The sequence below is a fragment of the Mustelus asterias genome, chromosome 1 (genome assembly GCF_964213995.1).
Source record: "Mustelus asterias chromosome 1, sMusAst1.hap1.1, whole genome shotgun sequence".
Classification (NCBI taxonomy): Eukaryota; Metazoa; Chordata; class Chondrichthyes; order Carcharhiniformes; family Triakidae; genus Mustelus; species Mustelus asterias.
In genome coordinates, this window is record NC_135801.1 from 90,132,281 (window position 1) to 90,155,602 (window position 23,322).

Here is a 23,322-nt window from a genome sequence, read left to right on the forward strand (position 1 = left end):
TTATTCCAACATAAAACTCACATTCTCCCACATGTTCCACGTTGTTACAATATTTAAACTGACAAGTAGCTCAAAAGTAAATCAGCTATTCGTGAGCAGCACATCACTGTTGCCTGAAAGGAACTCTGCGCAAGTCACAGGAAAAGGGTGGGAGTATGATTGCTACTTCCTTCTGGGTGCACCGGTTTACTGTCCAACAGATTGTTTTTGCAACCACACAAGCTGCTTCCATTTGTATATGGATTGATGCAAGATATCCTGTTGACTACAAAGCACAGTGGGACCAGGTATTCAGTACAGCGCAGCCATTTATTGTCACTTGCAATTTGGAAACCTCATTTAGTGGCACAAAGTGAGGTGAAAATAATTGAACATCAATTCCAAGCCCCAAGTTGCACTTATGACTTTTTTTTTAAAGTCTAAAGTAATAATAAAGTTTTTGGCTGTCCGGACTATTTTAATTGGTTGAATGTTCATCCATTGAAATTTTGTGGGATGACAGTTTTTAAAAATTATTTGACAGGATGGTGGTGTCAATGGCAAGCCCAGCATCTCTTGCTCATCCCTATTTGCGAGTGAACAGAGTGGCTTGGTTGGCCATTTCAGAGGGATGGCATTTATGAGTCAACCACATTGCTGTGAATCTAGAGTCACAGGAGGGTCAGACCAGGTTTGCCGAATTGATATTATATCATTCACTGCATCATCAGGAGGTCTGGTGGCTTAGTGGTGGGGCCCCTGTCTCTTGATCAGAAGCCAAGACTCGCTGGCCACAGAAGGAGCGTTTGTAATGCGGTTCAACAGGCTGACAATCAGCTTGGGAATCTTTTCACCATTTTGTCCACGAGAAGCAAAATACATTGTTGCACAGCGACCAGTTTTCTGCAAACAAAAGGAATATGCTCAAGCCCTGCATCTCCTTTGAATCACCTCCATAAACATGGGGAGCCTATAGTTTTGCATTGATTGTTCCATGTCAATGCCTCAGCCAATCAAGAATCAACTTACAAATAAATCAGTGCCCCTTTTTGCCTGTAGTATAAATTGTTGTGGTCATTTAAAATTTGGCATTCTTGTGTTTGTCCTCTGGGTGAGTGCAAGACGAAAATCTTCAGCATCATATCTGTTCAGCAATATGCAACATTTATCATCATATTTTGGAGGAACTTTGACTATGTTCACCATATTATGGGTGGCACGGTGGTTAGCACTGCTGCCTCAGTGCCAGGGACCCAAGTTTGATTCCCGACTTGGGTCACAATCTGTGTGGAGTCTGCACGTTCTCCCAGTGTCCACGTGGGTTTCCTCCGGGTGCTCTGTTGGAAACCAGAGCACCCGGAGGAAACCCATGCAGACATGGGGAGAATGTACAAACTCCACACAGACAGTGACCTGAGGCCAGAATTGAACCCGTGTCCCTGACGCTGAGGCAGCAGTGCTAACCACTGTGCCACCATGTTGCCCCAACATATAAACAGCGGAGCAGCCTAAAATAAGGTCCCTTCGAGGAAGAGGTCGAAGAACTCACCATCGAGAATGAAGAAATAGCAGAAACATTGAACAAATATTTTCTGCCTGTCTTTACAGTAGGAGGAAGACACTAATTACATTCTAAAAATAGAGGATAACCAAAGGACTCATAGGATTGAGCAATTTCAAGTAATTAATACCAAAGAAAAAATATTGGAAAAATTTAAAGACCAAAAAGCCAACAAATCCCAAGGATCAGATGACCTATATTCTAGGGACTTGAAAAAGGCAGGTACAGAGTTGGTGGACGCATTAGTTATGAATTTCTGAAATTCCATAGATTCAATAGTGGCTCAAGCAGATTGGTAGTCAACACTGGTATCACTGCTGGAAAAGGCAGAAAAAATAGGGAAGCACTGACCAGTTATTATGACACCAGTCATCAGAAAATGCTGGAACCTATTATGAAGGAAATTTTCATAAACAATTTCTTTTAAACAGTCACAGTATGATCAGACAAGGTCAGCATCATTTTACAAAAGAGAAATCCTGTTTGACATTCATTGGAGCTTTTTGGGGATGCAGATAAATGGGAACCAATAGATGTACCAACTTGGATTTTCAAAAGGCATTCAATAACATGCTACAAACCAAAGTTAATATGCAAGGGCTCATGGAGTTGAGTTAATAGATTAGCATGAATAAAGGATTGGTTAATACACAGAAAGCAGAGGGTAGGGAGAAATGGGCCACTTTCAGGTTGGCAGGCTGTTAGGAGTGGAATGAACAATGATTAGCGCAGAAGCCTCAGCTTCTTAAACCTATATTAATGACTTGGGCAAGAGACAGACAGTAACGTATCTAAGTTTGTTGATGGTACAAAGTTAGTTGGGAATGTAGGCCGTGAGGGACACACACAAGCAGGATAAAAAGCAATATGGACAGGTTAAATGAATGGGCAACGAGGTATCAGATGGAATATAATGAGGAGAAATGTGAAATTATTCAGTTTGGTAGTAAGAATATAAAAACTGAATAGTTTTAAAGGACATGAAACTTTAAATTTTGATGTTCAGAGACACTAATTTAAGTATGCTTGGTACAAGGAACAGAAAGCTAGTATGCAGTTACAGCAAACAAATAGTTGGCAAATGACATGTTCACCTTTGTTGCTTGGAGATCCAAGTACAAGAGGATAAGGATTTGTTGAAGGAGCCTTGGTAAGTGGCTGTAGTGCATCCTATAGACTATACACATTGCTTCCACTGTGCATCAGTGGTGGAGGAACTGAATGATCAAATGGTGAATCAAGTGCCAATCATGCAGGCCGCTCCATCCTGGATGGTATTGAGCCTCTTCAGTGTTGGAGGCTGTGGAGAGTATTCCATCTCACTCATGGCTTGTGCCTTCTAGACAGTGGACAGGCTTTGGAAAGTCAGAAGCTGAGTTAGTTGCCTCAAATTTCCCACTTGACCTGCTTTTCATTTATATGGTTAATCCAGTTCGGTTTCTGATCAATGGTAACTCCAGGACATTGAACTCACAGGGAATCAAGGGATTTGACAAGTGGGCAGGAAAGTGGAATTGTGAAGGAAGTTCAGTCCTAATCTTATTGAATGCTGGAGCCGACTGGAAAAGTTGAATGGTTTACTCACATACAACACTGATTCAACAAAAACAATGCGATTTGGGTTTTGCATCTAAAGAGAAACTTGGCCTTACTCATCAGGGCCTGCAGTGTTTTTTTTTTAAAAGGTGGTACAGGGAGGATGACACTCTTAATGCTGCAAGTATCTGTCTTCAATTTTGAGTTAAGCCTGGCAAAAGGGCAGCAGGTCACTGATACTGTTAACACATGGAAAGCCCCCTGTAGACGAAAGCCATCATTCAAAGTCTGACTCGAGTACCATATTTAAGCAACGCTGCTGACAGCAAAATCACATCTGTTCCTTTGTGTATAATCTCCAGCAATTTGTATCCCACTCCCAGTGCAGTCAATCAAGTGGTTGAAGCCACGACAACAAAGGTGGGAGTCCATAAACCCATTGGCTGGAGGTCTCAGTGTAAATGCTAAAATTTGGCCCACAGTAACCTCAGGAGCTGACCCTGCCAATGGTTCACGATATCATGGGGAAGTTGTCTAATTTACATAACCTGATTGCCACGTGCATTACTGGAGGCAGATCTAGTATGGCACATGCAATTTGTTTTGTGGTGTGCAGCCAAGTTGTTTCGATGTACAGAATCTAAAAAGTCTTTTCATGCCATGCGCACAAGATTATTTAAAGGGCTAACATATGCACAGCTCGTGTCAGAACATTTGGGTTGCTACACAACCGCACACTTCAGAGGGAACATTAAAGGTGCGAATGCAGAAGGAACTGGAATCCTGACTGTCGTCCCCTCTCCTCAGAAAGAAATGTGAACCTTCAGCCCGCTTGATAAGGCCCAATAAAATATTTTCTACTTTCTAGAGTTAGAATCCAGTGCCCCATCGCCAAGGCAGACCCCACTACCATTGACTGGAAGACATGTACACAGTTACATTGACAATAAAAGCTGTTTTTAATTAACCTAGAAAAAAAGTATTGTTTCTAACCACAAATATCTGAAGATTTAAAAACAAACGTGAAATTACAAAAGAGGTGGAGTTGACAATAACACCACATAGTATTACATTTCATTCTGCTTTGTTATTTTTTTCCCAATCTAAGTTAGGATTTTCTTCCTCTGTTGCACTCACTTCCCCTATTTGAAACAATGAATTGCAGAACTGTTCCCAAGCTTATCAAAGCTGCTGAGCCTATGATACGAGGTGCCCAAGATAATAAAGAAACCAACGTCCTTTTCCTCCCTGTGGGGAATTACTTGACCTTTGCTGGGTGTTTCCCAAAACTGGCACAATTAGGATCAGAATCCCACATCTCATCACTTGTTCACATCACAGTATCACCCATGCTTTTCAACCTCTGACGAAGCCTGCAGAGATCAGGGACAAGCAGAAAAATTCTGGCACACTTGTTTTCATATGTCAGGTACTCTGGATTGCATAGAATAATCCAGGTTTATTTTTGAAAAGCACTGTTGTTTCTCCTTGTATTGTGTATCACTGAAATCTACATTTTCCTGGGATTCCCAAGTGTGAAACGTTATTCACACATTGCCAGAGTGCTGAAATCAGGACCCTCCCACATGCCAGCAGTTAATGGCAGCTGGTACCTTCAGTCACCAGATCACAACCACTGTTGAGCAATGGGTAGAGGGCAATGTGAATCACATAGTCGGGGCTGAAGGCACTCAATGTTGCAGAACGGAAAACCTGGTGGAGTGAGAATTAAAGATGAAAAACACACGGCAATCATACACAGTAAAGTGATGCAACAGGTTACTGCTAATTGGCTGTTTTTTTATGCTTCCTATTGTATTCAGCTTCTTAATTTAATTTAGTTTACATTTCACAACTATCTAACACTTTGTTATTTTCTCTCTTTATCTGCTATAAATTCTTTTTCAGTTAGTTCCTTCTTAAATGAATCAAACAGCTATTTCTGATCTTTTCATTTCCTTTTACTGGCTATTCAACCCTTGTGCCCCTCCCTACTGGATATTTTTCACTGCCATTGGCTGCTGTAGGACATGCATCAGTTTTCTGCCTAACCAAATGGATCACAGCTTGTGAAATAGCATATTTTAAATGTGGCCCTGGAAAAAGAAATTCTGGATTTTAGCAACAACATAAATTTTGATTTAAAGTGCCTGATTGAAGATCTTATCCCATATAAGTGCTATAACCAAAGTGTTCACAGCTTGTCCTTACTCCCAATAACTACAAAAATGTGCAACACACAATATTTCTTCAACTGCTGAAGTCTACCGGGGAGAGGTGGGGGATTCTCCAGGTCTGCTGGCTCCGACTGCGATGGCCCAGTGAAAGGTTTAAGTCTATTTATTAGTGTCATAAGTAGGCTTACATTAACACTGCAATGAAGTTACTGTGAAAATCCCCTAGTCGCCACACTCCGGCACCTGTTCAGGTACACGCGGGATAATTTAGCACGGCCAATGCACCTAACCTGCACATCTTTTGGACTGTGGGAGGAAACCGGAGCACCCAGAGGAAACCCACGCCAACACGGGGAGAACGTGCAGACAGCGCACAGACAGTAACCCAAGCCAGGATCGAACCTGCGTCCCTGGCGCTGTGAGGCAGCAGTGCTAACCACTGAGCCACTGTACTGGTCCATCTACCACAAACCTTGACATTCAAGACCTTTATTCTCATACTACTGAGCAACAAAATACTTCAGAAACCTTAGAAATAATTTACTAAACAAAACCATGCAGCAGTGTTATTAACATTGGTTTGATTACAAAACTGTCTTAAAAATTGTCCCACAACAAAGGGGGAAATATTAAAAAATCTAAATCATAGGACTAAATCATTTGTGATGTTCGAGTTTTTATAAAGCAAACACATAAGAAATGCATTTCTTTACAGTTAGGGAAATGCAGCAGACATTTCCAGTTCATTTGCAAACTGGCACCACTCGCCCGCTGAAATCAATTACACATGTTCCCTTTGTTAATTCTTGGCTGACTGTTAGATGCATTTATTGCATTATTGGGTTTCAAGGCAGGCAACAGACATAAAATATACAAGGTTTAAGAGGTTCTAATTCTTAAAACAAAAACCACCACCTTATAAAATATGTTTAAAGAAATTTAAAATGTTCCTTAATAAAGTGCATCCCCACATCAAATTTAATAGAACAGCATGCCATGATTTCACAGACACGGACTTTAGTAAAGGTGATAGCTTTGAAAAGTGTTTTCTCTTGGCACAGTCCTTTGTTAATTTAAGTAGTTTTTTTTGGAGAGTATATAATGTGTATTCAAAATTTGAAAAGTTAAACTAGAAAACCGCTTTCTACTTTGGATTTCTACACTGGTACCTGTGTATTTAGTTCCAGACAAGGGACATTGACAGTGTCATTGATCTGTTGATTAATGCAGCAACAAGGTTTAAATTAATGCCTGAAACTCAAAATTAGCAGACGTGGTCAGGACCATAGTGGAAAGTTGCAATGGAGTTCAATGCATTATTGACAACATTCCATTCCTCCCAACTTCTTCTGTTGACTTTAATTTTAGATTGCATTTAAATACAATTCTATCGACATAAAATGTAAAAGGCTGCTTGCATGTTTCCTTTTTCTTTGATTCATCAGCGTCCCAGACAACAAATTCTGAAGGACAACTCAAGCAGATCGTGCTCTGATCTGTGTACTGTTGCCAATTGATTATTCTTGTTAGTATTGTTCAAGTGTAATTCATGTTAAAGGTACATAAAATGTCTTAAAGCCAGCAGTGTACTGGAAGACTGAAAACAAGAGATAACAAAAGCATGGATGAGAGTTTCAGCAGCAGATGAACTGAAACAAGGGCGAAGTCAGGTGATGTTACAACGGTGTAAATAGGCAGTCTTGATGGTGCCGTGAATGTGTGGTCGGAATCTCACCCCAGCATCAAAAATGACACCAGGATTGTGAACAATCTGGTTTTGTCTCAGACAGTTACCAGGGAGAGGATTGGAGTCAGTATCTAAGGTACAGAGTTTGGAGCAGGGTCCGAAAACAATGGTTTCAGTCTTCCCAATATTTAAGTGGAGAAAATCTATGTTCAACCAGCACTAAATGTCAGATAAGCAGGCTGATAATTCAACGAAGGAATCGAGAGGTGGTGCAGAGGTAATACTGGGTGTCATTAGGCTGCATATAAAAATGAACGTTGTGCTCAGAAATGGATACAAGTCAAGAAGAGTCAAGTAATTGTACAGAAGACAGCTTCTCCTTTTTATGGAGGGGGAGATGGTGGCTTAGTGGTATTGTTGATGAACGATTAATCTAGGGACCCTGGGGTTAAAATCCTACCATGGCAGACAATGGAATTTGAATTCAATAAAAATCTGGAATTTAAAATGTAATGACGACCATGAAACCATGGTTGTAAAAATCCATCTAGTTCATTGGTGTCCTTTAGGGGAGGAAATCTTTACCTGATCTGGCCAACATTTTGTTTATTCAATCGTGGGTCATGGGGGTCGCTGGCTGACCAGCATTTATTGCGCATTCCTAGTTGCCCTTGTGAAGGTGGTGGTGAGCTACCTCGTTGAATCGCTGCAGTCCACATGCACTGGGTTGACCCACAATGCCGTTAGGGAGGGAATGCCAGGCTTTTGACCCAGCGACTGCAAAGGAACGGTGAAATATTTCCAAGTCAGGATGGAGAGTGACATTGAGGGGAACCTCCAGGTGATGTTCCCGGTATCTGATGCTCTTGTCCTTTTAGGTGGTCGTGGTCATGGTTTTGGAAGCTGCTACCTAACAAAACTTGGTGAGTTCCAGCAATGCATCTTGTAGATGGCACACACAGCTGCCACTGTTCATTGGCAGTGGAAGGACTGAATGTTTGTGGAAGGGGTAGCAATCAAGCAGGCTTTGTCCTGGATGGCAGTGAGCTTCTTCAGTGTTGTTGGAGCTGCATACATCCCCAGACAAGATTATTTCATCACACTCCTGACTTGTGCCTTGTGGACAGGCTCTGAGGAATCAGGTGGTGAGCTACTTGCCACAGGATTCCTAGCTTTGACCTGCGCTGATAGCCACAGTATTTATATGGCTAGTCCAGTTCTCGTCAATAGTAACCCTAGGATGTAGACAGTGGGGGATTCAGCGATGGTAATGTCATTGAATGTCATGGGGCAACGGTTAGATCCTCTCTTGTTGGAGATGGTCATTGCTTGGCACTTGTGTGGCGCAAATGTTACTTGCCCCTTGTCAGCACAAGCCTGGATACTATCCAGGTCTTGCTGCATTTGAACTTGTAGACTGCTTCAGCATCTGAGGAGTCGTGAATGGTGCTGAACATTGTTCAGTCATCTGCACTTCCGACCTTATGATGGAAGGAAGGTTATCGATGAAGCAGCTGAAGACATTTCGGTCTAGGACTCTACCATGAGGAACTCTGCAACGACGTCCTAGAGCTGAGATGATTGACCTCCAACCATAACAATCATCTTCTTTTGTGCCAGGTATGACCCCAAGCAGCAGGGAGTTTCCCACCGATTCCCACAGACTCCAGTTTTGCTAGGGCTCCTTCATGCCACAGTTGGTCAAATGCAGTCACTTTCACCTCACCTCTAGCATTCAACTCTTTTGTCCATGTTTGAATCAAGGCTATAATGAGGTCAGGAGCTGAGTGACCCTACCGAAACCCAAACTGAGCATCTGTGAGCTGGTTATTGCTGAGTAAGTGCAGCTTGATAGTACTTCCAACACTTTACTAATGATCGAGAATAGACTGATGGGCAGTAATTGGCCAGGTTGAATTTGTCCTGTTTCTTGTGTGCAGGACACAGCTGGGTAATTTTCCACATTGCTGGGCAGATGCCAGTGTTGTAGCTGCACAGAAACAGCTGGGCTAGGAGTGCAGCATGTTCTGGAGCACAAGTCTTCAGGTCTATTGCTGGAATGTTATCAGGGCCCAAAATCTTTACAGTATCCAGTGCCTTCAGCTGTTTCTTGTTATCACGTGGAGTGAATTGAACTGGCTGAAGAGTGACATCTGAGAAGCCGAGGATCTCTGGAGGAACATCCACTCAGCAATTTAGGCTGAAGATTGTTGCGATTCTTCGGCCTTATCTTTTGCACTTGTGTGCTGGGTTCCTCCATCATTGAGGATGGGGATATTTGTGAAGCCTCCTCCTCCAATGAGCTGTTTAATTGTCCACCACTACTCATGACTGGGTGTAGCAGGATGGCAGAGCTTAGATCTGATCTGCTGATTGTGGAATTGCTTAACTTTTATCTATTACTTGCTGCTTATGTGGTTTTGCATGCAAGTAGTCCTGTGTTGTCACTTCACGAGGTTGACACCTCATTTTTAGTTTTGCATGATGTTGCTCTAGACATGCCTTGCTGCACTCTACGTTGAACCAAGGTTGACCTCCTGGCTTGGTGACAATGGCAGAGTGGGAGGCATGTCAGGCCATGAGGTTACAGATTGTGGTTGTATGCAATTCCACTGTTGCTGATGGCCCACAGTGCCTCATGGATGCCCTGTCTTGAGTTGCTCGATCAGTTCGAAATGTTTACTGACAGCTTGATGGGGGAACATTAATCGTTTCTCTGCCAGGCCAGACTTGCTGGGAGCTGGACCGTGAATCAAATGAGGCCCAAGCCCCAAGTCATTAAATATAAGTTGAGGGTTTCCTGTGGCCCAGGAGAACGAGAGTACAAGCCTTCTTAGCCCTAGTACGTCTGTTCAAATGACCAAGTTGCAGTTTTCTTCACTGTAATTAAGCAGATGCGTCTTGTTCCACTCCAGGGCAGCATACACTGACAGTAGAGTTCCTTGCGTGAAGAAGTGATAGTTGGAAAATTTTCACTGTTCACTGCTTATATAGAAATTGCATGTGTGTCTTTAAATAATATTTTGATAATTTGCTGCAGACAGTTGAATTAATTACTACTGATTCGAGGCCAGAGCCCTGTGTTGTTTACCCGGGTACTCAGCTACCAAATCTCCACTTCTAACCTCCAACCAGTGAGTGGATTGAGTCAGGGTTTTATGGACCAGTGAGAAAACCTGAGGTAATGAGGTCTGCCCATTAAGATTAACCCTGTCAGCATGTCCCTGGGTTCCCTGCCCCCCCCTTGGGACTCATGTGCACTGCATTCACCCTCCCTTCAAAATTGTCATTAAATACACCAAAACATTAATTCTGACCAAAATAAAAATCCAATAAAAGAAAAATCTGTTTCAATTTGGAAGAGACTTCACACATTACAAAGCTGTCATTGGGAACCATCTGGTAACAAACCGCTCATCATGCGGTTAATCAAGTCACTTGTAGAGTGCAACGTCCAATTATTCATAGACCTCAAAATTAGAGAACATAAATATGAGTATGCAAATGCTTAATGATTTTCTATGAGACTCATATCTGCCACATAAACGGGTTAATATTTTAGTTAAAAATGGACAAAGGAGATTCATAAAATGGATTAAATGATCTTGTGTTAATATTTGCATTGCATAATTAAAAGGGCGTTGTGATAAATGTACATTAACCATTTCCCTTTACCATCTTAGCTTTAAAAGAGAAAAAAGTATCCCATAAAGCCAAGGGCTCAAGGTTAATGTGTGTTTTTATCATTTTTTCTTGTCGCATTTTGATTCTGCTAGTTTTGAGTGATGTGGCCATTAACCTGAAATGACAGTTCAACATTCAAGTTCTTTTGCTCACATCATCAGAACATAGAGAAGGACTTAGAACACAGGCAAGGTCTAAATGTGCAAATCACTCATTATATATCAAGTGCTTCTGTATTTCTATCAGGCTAAAGTAGGCACTTATTTAAAAAAATGTTTTAACAAGCCTTTTCAATACGTCACTATATATCATAATCGGCATAAAAAGGAACATGCGTAACACATGCAGCAAGTATTAAGAAGTTCTGCACAAATAAAGTTAGCCAACTAAAAACATGTTCCCACTCCAAACAGTTTGGTATTCATGTTGTCCATGTATATCTGCTTATTTATTTACAAGATACAGATTACATTCAGCGCATTTTATCTTGTTATCCACATTCCATTACAGTATTCACTGTCCTCTCTCTCCTACATTAATTCGTTGCTATTCACTTCCAGGCCATTAACGGCAAACGGAACAGCACATGAACAAGCCAGAGATATTTTCCTTGCCTTGTACAGCTGTAATGGAATGTCATTTTTTGCTTAGACTAGAATGCCTGTCTATGTCAGCCCAAGCACCCACCGTGCTGATAATACTGAGCAAAATGTAAGAAAATTCCAACATAATATCAACAGTCTGGTAGCTTTTTCACATTTTAGTCCAATTGGCTTTGACTGACTAATGTGTTTTTTGTTATATCTGCAGAAATCAGATTCAGCCCAAGATCTGATTGCCGTCATAAACGATCAAAGTTGCATTCTCTGAACTGGCATTAAAAAAAAGAGATCAATCTCAATGGTACGCGAACCCAAGATTCTACTTATGTCAGCATAAATTCAAAAATTCTTCTGGCACATTTTCTATGCTTCTCAACATAACACCTTGCACACATTTTTAAAAATTATTTCATGGGATGTGGCTGTCGCTGGCTGGCCAGCATTTTTATTGCCCATCCCTAACTGCCCTCGAGAAGTGATGGTAAGCCAACATTTTGAACTGCTGCAGTTCATGTGGTGTAGTTACACCCACGGTGCTGTTTGGCAGGGAGTTCCAGGGTTCTGACCCAGCGATTGTGAAGGAACGGAGATATAGTCCCAAGTCTGGATGGTGTGTGACTTGGAGGGGGACTTGCAGGTGGGGGGACATTATGCACATCAGTCACCTACTGGCCTCACTACTTTCACCTAAGGGCTTTCATTTCCTACTACATTAAATAATCATAGTGTCCCTGTATTTACAAGCACTGTCTAACATCTGTGAAACTTAACAATAAGACACCAAGCTAATTAAACAGCGCAGCTCCAATCTACAATTACCCATTGCAGACTGTTTGGGTCTTTTGGAATAAGTCAACTATTACATCACGTGTTTCAGTAAGTGTTTCCTGAATGTCTCAGGATCAAATATATTCACTACTCTACTAACTGTATTGCACTCGGAATAGAAATATCCAAAATATTGCAGTGTGGGGTGTTCTTCTCAGATTGGATAATGTTTTCAGATCCCATATTCACAAAAAAGACAAAGTAAATAAGAAAAGGCCACCTGGCTATTGGGTCCACTGTCCTGCTATTTAAAACATTAAATTAACATTTGAAAACATAATTTTCTACATAGAGGCCAAGATACAAATTAGGAAAAGAGCTCACTCCGTCATTCAGTCAGATCATGGCTAATTTGACTTCAACCTCGATTGCACATTCCAGCCTACCCCTGATAAGCTTTCATCCCCTTGCTTACCAAGAATCTATCCACTTCTGCCTTAAAATATTTCCAAGACTTTGTTTCTATCACCTTTTGAGAAGTGGTGTTCCAAAGACTCTCAGCCCTCAAGAGAAAAAAAATTCTCCGCAACTCTGTCCGAAACGTGCCACTCCTTATCTTGAAACAGTGGCCCCTCGTCCTAGATTCTTCCACAACAGGAAATCTGTATGAAATTAAGTTACTGAAAATGGTCCACCTAGTTTTTTAAAAAAAAATTCCAACCCTGTTTCTTGGTTTAATAACCAGGAGGCTGCCAAAGCATGTCCTGGCTGACAAGAGAAAAGCAATCCTCAGATCCTGAACAGCCTCTGCCAATGCATTATTGCAGGTAGCAACTACTGGTTGTGAAGTACTCTCGGGTTAGACGCACTGCTGACCCCCCCCCCCCCCCCCCCACCCCCGACCCCTGTCTCTACCTGAGCCAAGAGCAGCAATTTGTCTGCAGAAACTGAGATGCATGCAGTGCAACTAACTAACGTTATGGGGATCAATTCAATTGTTTGTAGAACACCGTCAAACATTCTTCATACACACATGTAGGCAGGCACATGCACACACATTTCATGCAAGAAACTCCAGTGTCAAAGTATACTGCCCCGGAGTTCTGCCAAGCAAGAGGTATCTGCTTAACTACAGTAAAGACGACTGAAACTTGGTCACCCGAGCACACTGTCACACTGTCTGAGCAGACAGTTAGAGTGCACAAACTAATCAAATTCTCAGGTCAGTAAGCGTTTGTTGCATCAATACTAAAGCTAAAATTCATATTCCACACGCTTGTTCTGTGGTTTTACTTAACCTAAAATCTCAATGTAAACACAATTTACTTTAATGGTATGCTCCTGGTTATGGTTGAGTTTACCACTGCTTGGACATGCATCATAAATACAGGATGCCAATATCAGTGATAGGCAGATAGCTTTTGCTCCCTAACAGGCAGGGGTTAATGTCTACAAATGTACAAGGGGTAGAACCGAGAGTCTTGATTCACATTCAACATGGAAACACTCAAACCTGTCACAGTGAACCTGTGCTACATTAAAACATAGGCATACAGATCACTACCAGAACTTTGACTGAAATCCTGTTGGACAGTACATGTACCAGAATAAACACTCAGTGGCCAACCATGATTAGCATTCAGAAGTGAAAATAATGGTAATTGTAGGTCTACAGTTCACCAACAGAGACTGCTGGCTTACAGAATGCTCTGAATTAACAATTTCTTTTGTAAGGCATTTTTGTAGTTTCACCCCCTTTTCCGATCTGCTACATAACCAGCATGAGAATGGTCGCACATTGTTCTGTGATGGTACAACAAGGTGCTGCTTCCCTCAATGTTTTTCAAAGGCAGCTCCATCACACCTCAAACATTTACCAGGGAATTCACAAGAAACATCTTTCCAAAACAGAGACACTTAAAGCAAAATTACTTTAACATAACGAAGATGGAAGCTCTGGGCAGCCTAACAGAACGAAAAATAAATCAATCTCCAGGGATACATCACATACAGAGTGATGAGGGAGACAAAGAAGGAGATTTCACATCAGTTCAAGGGAGCCATAGGCAGAGGGAAAACAACAGTGGACTGGATACAGGATAATGTGATGCCCATATTAGAGACACAAGCAACCACAGACTCATTAGAGTTATTTTAAGAAGTGAAAAATGATAGCTATAATCAACAGGAAATTTCAGGATAACCTGTCGAACAATAACCTAGCAACCAGCAGTCAAAAGGACATTGACTGGATGTTCCCAGATTGCCTGATCCACTATATTTCGCCTATCGCTGCTACAGGTCCACAGCAGATGCCATTCAACAAAACCCATCTCCAAACTCCATGGACTAGGGCGTGGCTCCTCCCTCTGCAACTGGATCCTAGACTTCCTAATCCACAGATCACAATCAGCAAGGATAGGCAACAACGCCTCCTCCACAATTATCCTCAACACCGGTGCCCCGCAAGGCTGTGTCTTCAGCCCCTTACTATACTCCTTATACACTAATGACTGTGTGGCCAAATTCTGCTCCAATTCAATTTTCAAGTTTGCCAATGACACCACCATAGTGGGTCGGATCTCAAACAATGATGAGATGGAGTAGAAGATAGAGATAGAGAATCTGGTGAAACGGTGTGACAGTAATCTCTCCCTCAATGTCAGTAAAACGAAGGAGATGGTCATCAACTTCAGGAAGCATAGTGGAGGACATGCCCCTGTCTACATCAACAGTGATGAGGTAGAAATGGTCGAGAGCTTCAAGTTTCTAGGTGTCCAGATCACCAACAACCTGTCCCAACCCCTCCACGCCGAAACTATAGTTAAGAAAGCTCACCAATGCCTCTACTTTCTCAGGAAGGTAAATAAATTTGCACGTCCACTATGATTCTCACCAATTTTTGCAGATGCATCATCGAAAGCATCATTTCTGGATGTGTCACAGCTTGGCATGGCTCCTGCTCTGATTAAGACTGCAAGAAACTACCAAGAGTTGTGAACGTAGCTCAATCCATCATGCAAACCACCCTCCCATCCATTGACTCCGACTACACTTTGCGCTGCCTCGGAAAAACAGCCAGCATAATCAAGGACCCCACAAACCCTGGACATACTCTCTTCCACCTTCTTCCGTTGGGAAAAAGATACAAAAGTCTGAACTCACGTACCAACCGACTCAAGAACAGCTTCTTCCCTGCTGCCATCAGACTTTTGAATGGACCTACCTCTTATTAAGTTGATCTTTCTTTACACCCTAGCTATGATTGTAATACTACATTCTGCACACTCTCATTTCCTTCTTAATGAACAGTGTGCTTTGTCTGTATAGCATGCAAAAAACAATACTTTTCACTGTATACTAATACATGTGACAATAATCAATCAAATCAAGTGTTTCCATCTGATGAATCTCAGAATCATAGAATCATAAAATCTCTACAGTGCAGAAAGTGGCCTTCGGCCCATCGCGTCTGCACCGACAACAGTTCCTCCCAGGTCCTATTTCCGTAACCTCACATATTTACCCTGACACTAAGGGGCAATTTAGCATGGACAAGCAACCTAACCAGTGCAGAGAAGGTGCAGAGTGCAGAGAAGGTTTACCAGGATGTTGCCTGGTATGGAGGGTCTTAGCTATGAGGAGAGATTGGGTAAACTGGGCTTGTTCTCCCTGGAAAGACGGAGAATGAGGGGAGACCTAATAGAGGTGTACAAAATTATGAAGGGTATAGATAGGGTGAACAGTGGGAAGCTTTTTCCCAGGTCGGAGATGACGATCACGAGAGTCACAGGCTCAAGGTGAGAGGGGCGAGGTATAACTCAGATATCAGAGGGACGTTTTTTACACAGTGGTGGGGGCCTGGAGTGCGCTGCCAAGTAGGGTGGTGGAGGCAGACACGCTGGCATCGTTTAAGACTTACCTGGATTCATAGAAATCATAGAAACCCTACAGTGCAGAAGGAGGCCATTCGGCCCATCGAGTCCGCACCGACCACAATCCCACCCAGGCCCTACCCCCAACCCCACACATCCACCCGCCAATCCCACTAACCTACGCATCACAGGACTCTAAGGGGCAAGTTTTAACCTGGCCAATCAACCTAACCTGCACATCTTTGGACTGTGGGAGGAAACCGGAGCACCCGGAGGAAACCCACGCAGACACGAGGAGAATGTGCAAACTCCACTCAGACAGTGACCTGAGCCGGGAATTGAACCCAGGACCCTGGAGCTGTGAAGCAGCAGTGCTAACCACTGTGCTACCGTGCCGCCCGTAGTCACATGAGCAGTCTGGGAATGGAGGGATACAAACGAATGGTCTAGTTGGACCAATGAGCGGCACAGGCTTGGAGGGCCGAAGGGCCTGTTTCCTGTGCCGTACTGTTCTTTGTTAACCTGCACATCTTTGGACTGTGGGAGGAAACCGGAGGAGACACGGGGAGAATGTGCAAGCTCCACACAGACAGTGTCCCGAGGCCGGAATTGAACCCGGGTCCCCGACGCTGTGAGGCAGCAGTGCTAACCACTGTCACCACGCTGCCCTAACTACGCTACTCCTTTGAGCAAGTGGCAACCGAAGTGAACTGTGGGAAAATCATAGAACATTGGGTAACAAGACTTCCAAAGGACAATTGACAAGGCAAAACACAAAATTTTATAAATTAGGCTCAAAGCTGTGGGGACTTGGTGTAATCTTGGAATGGACAGGGAGCTGGTAGAAGTGCTGAAAACATTAGGTACTTGTTAGAGGAATTATGCCGGATTGCAAAGGTTGGGGGATGGTGTGTATGGGGCATTGAGTGGGATCCCCCCCAGAGTTTAGCTTTGGAACCAGTACTGTTTGTAATTGACATTTATGACTGATCAATGTAATTTACATCGATTACACCGGCAATTACAAGCTCCCTGCCTTAACAAAATACAACAGAATCCCGGATGCTCTTATGAGGTCACTTTGTTTTCCACAGGTAAAAATCTTTTCAGGAATGGGGTCGCGGATGGGAGCGGACAAGAGGAGGATTCTCGTATTTCAGATTTTGTTTTCGGTTGACATGACTTTATGTCCCCAACAGGAAAAAGATCCAACAACTTCAGTTCGATTGTTTCCTTGTAACAACACGATTACCCCAACCCCCAACATTGCCCTCCTCATCATGTTGGAAATTCCATCCCTCCCTTCTCCAATGTCCCAGTGGCTTAAATGTAGAATGAGTAAATTACCAAACACTGGCACATTCAACATATACAATCAAGAGGCAGAATACTAATGGCTGGGTCATAGTGATTACCAAGTCTTACATGAAAATAAAAAAAATCAGAATTCATTTAGAATTACCACACAAACTTATAGTTCAGGTGACTTCACAAACCATTAAGTTTTGCTTCTGAGGGTTATGATGTCATTAGCACTCCATCCATGATTTTATTTTACGTATAAATTGCTCTAGTTTTTCTAGACCCAGGTGAACTGTAAAACATTATCTTATTTTAAATTTTGAAATTTTATGCTTTCAATTTTATTTTCTCCTGCTCATCTGTGAAAGCAGAAGCACGTGTTATTTGTCACCCACTTGTACACCCACTGGTCACTTGTACACAACCAGCACACCAAAAATATGTTAACAGTTTCTCTTTTCTTTTACCCAGCAGAAAATCTCAACTTCATCAGTCATGAGTGTGTACTGACTTCAGACCAACGGATACATTTCATACATGCGTCATCTCAAATGTAGCACCCTCCCTTTCATTCCATCGTTCGCTATGCTGATTTTCATGAAACTACAAAAATTATAAAACGCTGAATTTTTTGTGATGAATTTATTAAATTATGTTTCGAGATGTACGGTAGTTTTACAGAGTATTGGAAAAAAGATGGAGTGGGGGAGGTTAGAGTTTCTCATGATCCCAAACCTTTCATTCATTTTACAACAAAAAACATGTTGTACTCAATTAAGCCAAATTATTACCCTGGGTCAGAAATCTACAAACTCACAAAGGCCTTTCTTTCTTAACTCTCTCAGCACTGTCGGCAGGTTTACTTTTCTGGGTACTGTCAGACTCCAGGGCCTGGAGTTAATTATATTTGTTCAAAAGTCTCCTTCCTGACTTGTTGAGGAAGAACACCTTAAAGAGTCACATGTGGGTGCACATATGTGGAATTTCAGGTTTGAGTTTTATAAAATCAATTGTTTCAGATTATTGTGCTCATCATGGAGAGACACTTTTGAACCGGAAAGTGGAAATCTTTCCATTTCAGACACTTGAGATGGAATTCTAACAGTAAAACATCAAATGACTTTGAATCTGGCAATGGGGTAGGCAACCAACCTATTCCAAGGAGGCAAGTTAACACATTAAGTATTAGAATGAGGCTGCGTGCCTCATGGCAACCCAACTTTTCAAACTTAAGTGTTACAGCTGGGTTTCTCGGGCCTCTGGAAACACCGCAACTATACCCAGGCAAAGGCTTCAATGTTATCAATCAAATCTTGCTACAAAATAAATCATGCCTATTTTGCATCAACAAAATCCTTATGCTCCAAACTTGGAACAGCACCCCATAGTACAGCAGAGTGAGCTTTTTTCTACCCTGTGACCTCTCACAGCCTGCCCCAAATCTACTGCACACAAGACTCTTACATCCAACTGATAAATGGGGGTTTAAACGGAGGTTCTAATGGTGAAAGGTCAGTCAGCCATTCACTCTGCCAACCAGTTTGCCACACCTGGGCACAGGATTAAAAAAACTGGATCTGTTGGGAACCGAAGGGGTTAAATGAAACAGTGGCTGCATTGTGGCTTCATTGTCACGATACTGGGCTTGAAATCCAGAGGTCAGGAGTTGAAATCCCATCGAGGCAAATTGTGAAATTGAATTCAATAAATCTGATGATCTGTGGGATGGTATCAGAAACATAACCAAGAAAAAGAATCAGATTGTCAAACTGGTTCACCAGCACAACTCAGGGAAGGGGATCTGCCAGCCCGAGCTACAAGTGACTCCTAGGTGGTTGGCTGTAAATTTGCTTTAAAGTGGTCAACACAACTATTAGTGTGGAATCAAAAGAGTAAGAAACATAGGTCTGCCCAACGTGACGCGCATCCCAAGAACAAATAAAAAATACAGAACTAATGGCAAGAATTTCTCAGTCAAAACCCATGTCCCTACATAAAGTTAAAATTGGCCCAAAGTCTCAGGAAAAAAATGGAGCAGGGGTATGGTATTGTTCCAGTTGCACCATCAGGAGATCACTAGGTAATTATATATATGATGTATATGATTGAAATGATGAATTCCCCAAAATGTCAGCTCAGTCCCTAATTCAGAATAACCCGCCTTCAACAATACAGTGCTCCTCACTTCTAAGTTGTAAGGCTTTGTTCTTTCCTTTACGAGCAAGATTACCCAATGAACACAAATCAGCCTGAAGTAAAAGGAACGTTTTGTACTGAGCTGGACAGAGACCACAAAAGTTCACATATTTACAATTACTAATCAAAGAGATTTACAGCAACATTTTGGGACCTCACAATGCACTAACACAGCACGCCACAAGTACCCATGTGGTGAGCATCTGTGATGGTGGCAAACAGCAAAGTTCTCTCACCAGGGTGGAGGAAAGGAAAATTGGACAAAGACTCAAACTAAGTGGCTTTCAAAGTACTAAACTGTGACAGTTTTTTTTAAGAAAAAGGAAGAATGAATTGCATCGCTGTGGAGACTTTGACTCCAACCGAATGGAAATCCAAATTTCAAAGGTGAAAAGACACTGTTTGAAGTACTGTTAAAATCCTTTCCATCAAATTTCAAATTAAAAATATTCAGTTTCTTTTTATCTATTTGTGATAAAACAAAAAAGAGCAATAATCATGGAAATAAAAATTCATCACAAGGCAGCGTTTCATGATTGTTTATTAAATACCATCTAAACTATTATAGCAAGATCATTAAATCTGCTATATTTAATAAAGATTGATGCAGTGCTGAATAATTACTAATCCGTACTTTGGGAACTGCTGAACTTGGCCATCACTTCATTTAGCTTGAAGGAGAATAAAAAGCAATCTGTCATCAACACCTCCTAACTGCTGTTCACACTCCCAAACTGCAACTCACAGCAAGCACAACTGCAACCACTTGTGATACTACTACACATTTTTTTTAAACTAAACATTGTTTCAGCTATTTCCTCATTGAATGTGTGTACCAAAACGAACATGTATTTTTTGTGCATTACTTGCCAAGCTATGAAAGTTCAGTTTTCATGCTCACACTTTCCTATGCTCTTCTCCTTAAATGGAAAATCATACAAATTAATCAATTTCAGCAGCATCAATAATGAGTCGTGGAGAGAAATGTGTATCCCACATATATCTAAAACATTAAATATTTCTACAATAACAAGAATGTGGCATAAAACAATGGTTTCAATTTACAATACATTAATAAAACTAAGTATACATACACAATACCAAGTACTGAAGTTAGAGATGTTTATTTATTATTGGTGTCACAAGTAGGCTGACATTAACACTGCAATGAAGTTACTGTGAAAATCCCCCAGTCGCCACACTCTGGCGCCTGTTCGGTTACACTGAGGGAGAATTTAGCATGGCCAATGCACCTAACCAGCACGTCTTTGGACTGTGGGAGGAAACCAGAATACCCGGAGGAAACCCACACAGACACGGGGCAAACATGCAGATTCTGCACCGACAGTGAGTGACCCAAACCATGAATTGAACTTGAGACAGCAGTGCTAACCACTGTGCTACTGCTACTCGCCCTGTTGAAAAATCAACATTTAAAAATAGAGAGAGACAAATAGTAAGAAACTTCACTTTCAAAACTCAGTAAATTAAACAGAAGTCAACCCAGCATCAAAACAATCAGGTGTTTTGAAAAAGTGAAACTACAGAGGCTGTTCCAGTAACAAGAACTGGAAATGCAGCTGAATGCAGAATGTTAACACATCACTGAAGCAATGTTTTGCACACAGACTCCAGTTCAGGTAACCCTTACTATTCAAAAACAGAAAGATTTCGTGCAATGCTACAATTTTACAAATCAGAAGCCTCCAAATGTTACGAAAGCTCATCAAATCACTCCAACACAGTAATTCTCTCTCATTATAGTTTTGACTTGCAGTATAATCCATGTAATGAGCGAGAGGATCCTGCTTTGTTTTTTTAAAAATCAGCATAAAAGTCCTGCCACTGGACATAAATACATCCAACAAGCAAAAAAACTCAGATTTATTCAGTGCCAAAATAAATTTCAACCAGTACCTGAGCTTTCCATCGCCTCAGATTACACAGTAATGTTTACAATCCATCACTTTACATATATAATTTACTTTGCATACAGTATTCAGTTCTGCAATAAATATCTTGCTTGCCTTGACATATAAAAGGTAAATTTATGAACAACTGTCCAACAAAAGACCTACGACAGTCTGATTTTCTTAATTAACGGGACTGTTGGTTTATTGTAAATTGCCCGTCACTTCCTTAAATTTAACTAACTGAGCTCGGTGGCAGCACAATGGGAAATACAAACTTCCATTTCACCCTCTTCTTATTAACGTCCCTAATACAGCAGTAAGAGCCATTCCAAGCACCTCTTACTTACAGTAAGTATCAGACAACCAGCTGTCATTGATCCAGCAATACGCTCCCACTGCGTGCTTGTGATCATTTCAGTGGAAACACAGGTACTTTTGCAATGCAAATACAAATTAAAATGTTTCCCTTCAGTAATGTGGGATACTTTCCTTCCATCAAAATTTACTTCAACATCAAACACTCGCCCCCTTCTCAAACCAAGAAAATTTCACGTTGGGAGGATCAGCTTTGGGGAAAAAAAACAAATGCCTCAGTTCTTGGCTTCATTAAATTCTGCGAAGAAGCGGCAGCTTTTATCAAGTTAAACAATTAATTTGCATCAAGAGATAATGAGGCCACATAATTTAATTACAAAAATAATCACAGCCATGTGTTTCTGCATTTAATGGAATACTTCACGCAGCGTTATGAGCTCCTGCGAAATTATCCCAAAACCACATTTGAAGTACTATGTGCTATTTTTTTTTAAAAACTGAAGGACTTACCTCTGTCCGAGTCTGCAGCCGCTTGTTCAGCTCATATATCCGATAGTCTGGCTGCACCACGTAAGGCGTGTGTCTCCTATAAAATGGTCCAAAAGGAGAGGAATAGAAAGGGTCATGAGGTGTGCTGGACATCTTGGATGCTTGCAGAGAATCAAACTACACACTGTAACATCAACATCCATACAGTGCACATGGGCTCCAGGCTACAGTGCAGGCAAGCTATCAGCAGAACACACTGGGAAATGCTCTGGGAGCCCTCTACTGCAAGAGAAAGACCGGATAGCTCTAGGCAGAAAAACTTGTTTTTAAAAAATCAGTTTGTGAAAGGGTCATTTCCTGTCCGCTCCAAAGACTGGCAAAAATATAATTCTTCAAGCTGACAGAGAGGTCTGAGGTTTGGTTTTAATTTTTCCCAGCAAGGACCCCTCAGGAACCTGGCAGCAAGACTTGTTAGCATATAGGTGGTTGAACAGCTGCCTGAACTAAAATACCTCCTGCAAGGAATATTCCACACTGCAGTGCTGCATTTTCTAACACTAACACTTTAAGCAGCACATTTGCTTCACTCACTCTTAAAGGGCATCTTTAATACCGACTGCACTGTGCAACTCAATCGAACTGTTAAACTCCGAAGAATCCAATTGCAAATACAGATGTAGAAAATAAATAAATCTTTTAAAAAGAACAAAATGAAGTAACTGCATCTTGTGAGACAGCTCTCAAGAGATAGCTATTCTGTTTTTTAGAAAAAGCTTTGATTGTTGTTTTCCAAAAGATGAGTAAAATGATTTCCTCCTCATAAATTTTCATCTTAATACAAGGAAGCTAAACTCTATCAGTAACAGGGAGCCTCCTGGGGGTCTGGAATAGCATCCTATTATACTCAGGCCATCATTAGGAGATTGTTTGGCAAAGTAATCTAAGAGCTAAAAACATACTGGAGTTTCTAACATTCCCTCTTTGGTAGCATGCAGATGCATTGACAAGCATTAACTCTTTGACTGCATACACTTCAGTCACTGCCAGAGGGAGCCTCCCTGTATGACCCCCTCTCTCTCCCCTTTTCCTGTTGAGGTCACATGGCTGCATGGAGACTTGACCCTCTGTTAACATCTGAATGCCGATTATTACAAAAAGAACAATGCCACACCAAATACTTTCTAAAATCAGGTTATACCAGTTCAAGTTATTGTGCTCTAACTGCAAGACAGATTTAG

General features: G+C 41.6%; 1 protein-coding gene across 15 annotated transcripts in view; it reads right to left on the reverse strand.

Moving 5' to 3' along the window:
* Window positions 1-23,322, reverse strand: part of LOC144495152 (LIM domain-binding protein 2) — a 454,000-nt gene that overhangs the window by 250,841 nt on the left and 179,837 nt on the right. For 12 of the 15 annotated variants that reach the window (XM_078215160.1, XM_078215243.1, XM_078215206.1 and 9 more), the window contains one exon: window positions 22,106-22,181. In XM_078215160.1, coding sequence (XP_078071286.1) covers window positions 22,106-22,181 — 76 coding nt within the window. Of the gene's footprint in view, window positions 1-22,105; window positions 22,523-23,322 lie in introns of those variants that run through there. The other 3 variants (XM_078215215.1, XM_078215169.1, XM_078215151.1) reach the window with 1 other exon arrangement.